Source organism: Austrofundulus limnaeus, unplaced genomic scaffold (genome assembly GCF_001266775.1).
Source record: "Austrofundulus limnaeus strain Quisiro unplaced genomic scaffold, Austrofundulus_limnaeus-1.0 Scaffold1522, whole genome shotgun sequence".
In the NCBI taxonomy this organism is placed as follows: Eukaryota; Metazoa; Chordata; class Actinopteri; order Cyprinodontiformes; family Rivulidae; genus Austrofundulus; species Austrofundulus limnaeus.
In genome coordinates, this window is record NW_013953924.1 from 46658 (window position 1) to 52126 (window position 5469).

The following is a 5469-nucleotide window of genomic DNA, read 5'->3' on the forward strand; positions in this document are numbered from 1 at the left end:
AGAGTCTACAGGAATTCTACAGGGGTCTACAGACATCTACACGGTTCTACAAGGGTCTATTGACGTCTACACGGGTCTACAGGAATTCTACAGGGGTCTATAGATGTCTGTACAGCTCTACAGGGGTCTACAGGAGGTCTACAGATGACTGCATGGTTCTACAGGAGTCTACACATGTCTACAGGAATTCTACAGGGGTCTACAGACGTGTAATGGTTCTACAGGGGTCTTACAGGAAATCTACAGGGGTGTACAAGGGTCTAAAGTAATTCTACAGGGGTTCTACAGAGGTCTACAGGTGTCTATAGGGGTCTACAAAGTTCTACAGGAAATCAACAAGGGTTCTATAGGGGTTTACTGATGTCTATGGGGCCTAAAGACAACTACAGAGGTCTACATAAGTTCTACAGGGGTATAAGGACATCTACAGAGGTTTATGCAATTCTACAAGGGTCTAAAATGATCTACAGGAATTCTACAGGGGTTCTACAGATATCTACAGGTGTCTATAGGGGTCTACAAAGGTCTACAGGAAATCAACAAGGGTTCTACAGGGGTTTACTGATGTGTATGGGGCCTAAAGACAACTACAGAGGTCTACATAAGTTCTACAGGGGTATAAAGACATCTACAGAGGTTTATGCAATTCTACAAGGGTCTAAAAGGATCTACAGGAATTCTACAGGGGTTCTACAGATATCTACAGTTGTCTACAATGGTCTACAGGCATCTACAGGGGTCTACAAGAGTTCTACAGACATCTACAGTGGTCTGCATAAGTTATACAGGGGTATAAAGATGTCTACAGAGGTCTATCTGGGTTCTACAGGGGTCTACAGGAGCTCTACAGGGATATATAGATGTTTACAGAGGTCTACAGGATTTCTACAGACATCCATAGGGGTCTACGTAGGTTCTACAGGAGTTCTATATTGGTCTACAGGAGTTCTACCGGGGGCTATAGGAAATCTACAGGGGTTCTACAGGGGTCTACAGATGTCTACAGGGGTCTTACAGGGTTCTACGGGCATCTACAGGAGTTTTACAGGGTTCTAGTTTTACGTGGGGCTACAGGACTCTGCAAGTGTCTGCATGGTTCTACAGGGGACTACAGGAGTTCTACTGGGGTTTAATGGTTTCTATGGGGCTCTACAGGAGTTCTACAGGGGTCTACAAGAGTTCTAAAGAGGTCTACAGAAGTTCTACATGGGTCTACAGAGGTCTACATGAGTTCTACATGGGTCTACTGGGATCTTCAGGAGTTCTACAGTGGAAACAGATGTCTACAGTTCTATAGGGGTTTACAGAGGTCTACACTTGGGTCTTCAGAGAGTCTATCAGTCATGGCAGACTCTGCTGGGTCCTTACATTCCCAGGGTTCTACTATTAAGAACAGGTTGAGAAGTGTTCCCTATTTATTAAGACCTTGAAAAAACCTCATTCATGGAGAAGCTGGTTCCAATGAGCAAAAGCTACAACAAACTAAAGCAGGAGCAGAACCTCAAATGAACGACAGATCAGGTTGGTGGGGGTATGGCCTCACCAGAGTCTGGGGGCAGTATTTGGGGTCCTATGCACATCAGGTTCTGTTAGGTTCTACCCACCCTCTCCAGGTACTGCTCCATGTTGTGGCTGGTGATGGACATGTCGGTGATGAAATCAAACAGCTCTCTGACCGTCATGACGGCCACACCTCGCTTCACAAAGAATTCTGGGAAGACAGATCTGGGTCAGAGCAGAACCGCACCAGAACTATGTACCATCGGACCAAGTCCAAGTGGTCGGTGCCGCCTGACCGTTCACATTACTGCAGTCCTTCCTGAGGAACTCCAGAGCGTGAGGATGATCGTGTTCCACCGACTGAGACACGTCGATGATGTAGACGTCACCGTTGTGGTACCTGCAGACAGACCAGAACCTCAGAAGTCCGCAGCACAGAACCGGAGCCAAATCAAACTTTTATTCTAAAGGATTCATCTTACAGCATGTTGAACTCGCTCAGGTCAGCATGGACCAGACGAGCGTCCTGAAACATTTTCCTCATGTTCTGCACGACCTGCAGGTAGAGCTCCCGGGCCTTGGACTCTGACAGCGCCGCGTTCTTCAGCAGAGGTGCAGGTCTGACCCAAACAGCACCACAATAATCAGTCAATAATCAATACTGGATCAATCCAATCAACAAAAGCTGTTTCCTCACATGTTGTCTTTCCCGATGAACCCCATCAGCAGAACATGACTTCTGAGCAGCAGAGGTTCTGGACCCGGTATTCCTGCTGTCTGCAGCCTGAAACATACCAGGTTCTGATGGGTTCTACCGGTCTAAAAATAAGGTTCTGCCTGGTTCTGAATGCAGGGCTGGACGTTGCCTTCTGTAGCTCACTGGTGCCAGAGGTTACTGGTTTTGTAGAATAGAACAAAACGTAGCAGCAGAAAATCTTTCTGAACCAAAGGTCTGAAATGTGGGTTTGGTTGTAGGACTAAGCCTAACCCTGTAGGACCGGGGTCACCAACCTGAGACTGAGAGCTGCTTCAGGTACAGTCACACAAAGAGCTGCATGTTAGATAATATTCATTTACACAGCTCACCTGTAATTATTACAGTGATAACTTCACATGTATCTGAATATATGACTGCATGATTACATCTTAATGTTAACGACTCCTCGTGATCATTAATAATGATTTACTATGATAATACTGGACTCACCTGTCAGTTATGTCTCTAAGGTTCTGTTATAGTTTATAAGGTTCTAATTTAAGGTGGTACTGGGTTTGGAGTGTCAGGAGGTTCTGACCTGATAAGGTTCCTCATCTCTTTCTCAGCCCACGTTCTCACCATCTTTCTGGGGTTTCCTTTACAGTAACCATGCCGGAACCTAAAGAACAGCAGTAGGTCGTTCACTTTAAACACACAAGAGAACTGGAGGAGAGCTCTTCTTATGTAGTGGAACTCACCTGAACTCCCCGCTGACATATTTGTCTCGGTCTTTAAAGAGCAGGATGGACGTCTTGTAGATCTTAATGGCTCTGCTGTCTCCTGAATTTGTGCTGGCGTGATAAACGTTAGCCTGAAGAACGTTAAGAACACGTCTGTTACAGGTGCACAGGTGTCACAACTCAGCTCACATGTTACAGGTGAGCTTCATGTGTGTTCAGGTGAGACTCAGGTGTGTTCAGGTGAGCTTCATGTGTTCAGGTGAGACTCAGGTGTGTTCAGGTGAGCTTCATGTGTGTTCAGGTGAGACTCAGGTGTGTTCAGGTGAGCTTCATGTGTGTTCAGGTGAGACACAGGTGTGTTCAGGTGAGACACAGGTGTGTTCAGGTGAGACTCAGGTGTGTTCAGGTGAGACTCAGGTGTGTTCAGGTGAGCTTCATGTGTGTTCAGGTGAGACTCAGGTGTGTTCAGGTGAGACTCAGGTGTGTTCAGGTGAGACTCAGGTGTGTTCAGGTGAGACTCAGGTGTGTTCAGGTGAGACTCAGGTGTGTTCAGGTGAGACTCAGGTGTGTTCAGGTGAGACTCAGGTGTGTTCAGGTGAGACTCAGGTGTGTTCAGGTAAACCACATGCGTGTTCAGGTGAGACTCGGGTGTGTTCAGGTAAACCACAGGTGTGTTCAGGTGAGACTCAGGTGTGTTCAGGTGAGACTCGGGTGTGTTCTGGTGAGACTCGGGTGTGTTCAGGTAAACCACAGGTGTGTTCAGGTGAGACTCGGGTGTGTTCAGGTGAGACTCGGGTGTGTTCAGGTGAGACTCGGGTGTGTTCAGGTGAGACTCGGGTGTGTTCAGGTGAGACTCGGGTGTGTTCAGGTGAGACTCGGGTGAGTTCAGGTGTGTTCAGGTGAGACTCGGGTGTGTTCAGGTGAGACTCGGGTGTGTTCAGGTGAGACTCGGGTGAGTTCAGGTGAGACTCGGGTGAGTTCAGGTGAGACTCGGGTGAGTTCAGGTGAGTTCAGGTGAGACTCAGGTGTGTTCAGGTGTGGTCTGTGTTGTCATGGATCATACCTCCTTGCCGGTGCTGATGCAGCCGTTGATCTCACAGATGACTCCTCGACTCAGCATCTTGAACAGAATCATTCGAGTTCTTGGATCTAAAACCTTCAGAAGAACATCATCATCATCATCATCATCATCATCAACATCATCATCATCAACATCAGCTAATTATTGATTACTGATCAACTGAGCACTTCCTGAAAACCCACCTGTTCCACTGTGGCTCGATCTGATTTGTCCTTGACCCTGTACCTGCAGAGACCAGCCAATGAGAGCGTTAGTCACAGCTCACCTGATCTGACAGGTGAAGATGAACACCTGAGTCAGACGTACGTATCGGCTTCTTTCTGCTTCTGCATCATCGTCACCTTATTGATGACAGAATCTTCAAAATTCAGTTTATCTGCAGGAAGAAGCAGGAATGAACGATAGATCAGTGAGTCCAGTGACGGTCAGGGTTCTTCTGGACCAGACCGGTCCAGTGACGGTCAGGGTTCTACTGGACCAGTCTGGTCCAGTGACGGTCATGAATAATATTAATATTACCTGTTGTAATAATATTACTCATTACTATATAGTTTGTTTCCTGTCATGTCACTGAACTTTAAATAAGTGTTAGAAACTCATGATTGACAGGTGATTCATGATTGACAGGTGATTCATGATTGACAGGTGATTCATGATTGACAGGTGATTCATGATTGACAGGTGATTCATGATTGACCGAAGAAAATCATGTTGGGAACATGTCAGCAGTGTCACACATAGTAGTTTTCATGTTCTTCCTGGTGACTTCACAATAAATTCTGATGGTTTGTGAAGGTTGAGAAGTTGTCCTGTAAAGTTATTATCATGACTTTCTTCAGCTCCTGATGTAGTAAACCTGTGTGTGTGGACCAACAACCTGATGTAGTAAACCTGTGTGTGTGGACCAACACACTGATGTAGTAAACCTGTGTGTGGACCAACAACCTGATGTAGTAAACCTGTGTGTGGACCAACAACCTGATGTAGTACACCTGTGTGTGGACCAACAACCTGATGTAGTACACCTGTGTGTGTGGACCAACACACTGATGTAGTAAACCTGTGTGTGGACCGACAACCTGATGTAGTAAACCTGTGTGTGGAGCAACAACCTGATGTAGTAAACCTGTGTGTGTGGACCAACAACCTGATGTAGTAAACCTGTGTGTGGACCAACACACTGATGTAGTAAACCTGTGTGTGTGGACCAACAACCTGATGTAGTAAACCTGTGTGTGTGGACCAACACACTGATGTAGTAAACCTGTGTGTGGACCAACAACCTGATGTAGTAAACCTGTGTGTGTGGACCAACACACTGATGTAGTAAACCTGTGTGTGGACCAACAACCTGATGTAGTAAACCTGTGTGTGTGGACCAACAACCTGATGTAGTAAACCTGTGTGTGTGGACCAACAACCTGATGTAGTAAACCTGTGTGTGTGGACCA

The 5469-nt window shown here is 46.4% G+C and overlaps 1 protein-coding gene across 1 annotated transcript in view; it reads right to left on the reverse strand.

Moving 5' to 3' along the window:
• Window positions 1-5469, reverse strand: part of riok1 (RIO kinase 1 (yeast)) — a gene marked incomplete in the record, with an annotated part of 9929 nt that overhangs the window by 2721 nt on the left and 1739 nt on the right. Inside the window, 9 exon segments of the mRNA XM_014032727.1 lie at window positions 1605-1711; window positions 1797-1900; window positions 1983-2120; window positions 2198-2284; window positions 2796-2876; window positions 2956-3068; window positions 4001-4093; window positions 4201-4243; window positions 4325-4394. Of these exon segments, the coding sequence (XP_013888181.1) occupies window positions 1605-1711; window positions 1797-1900; window positions 1983-2120; window positions 2198-2284; window positions 2796-2876; window positions 2956-3068; window positions 4001-4093; window positions 4201-4243; window positions 4325-4394 (836 nt within the window).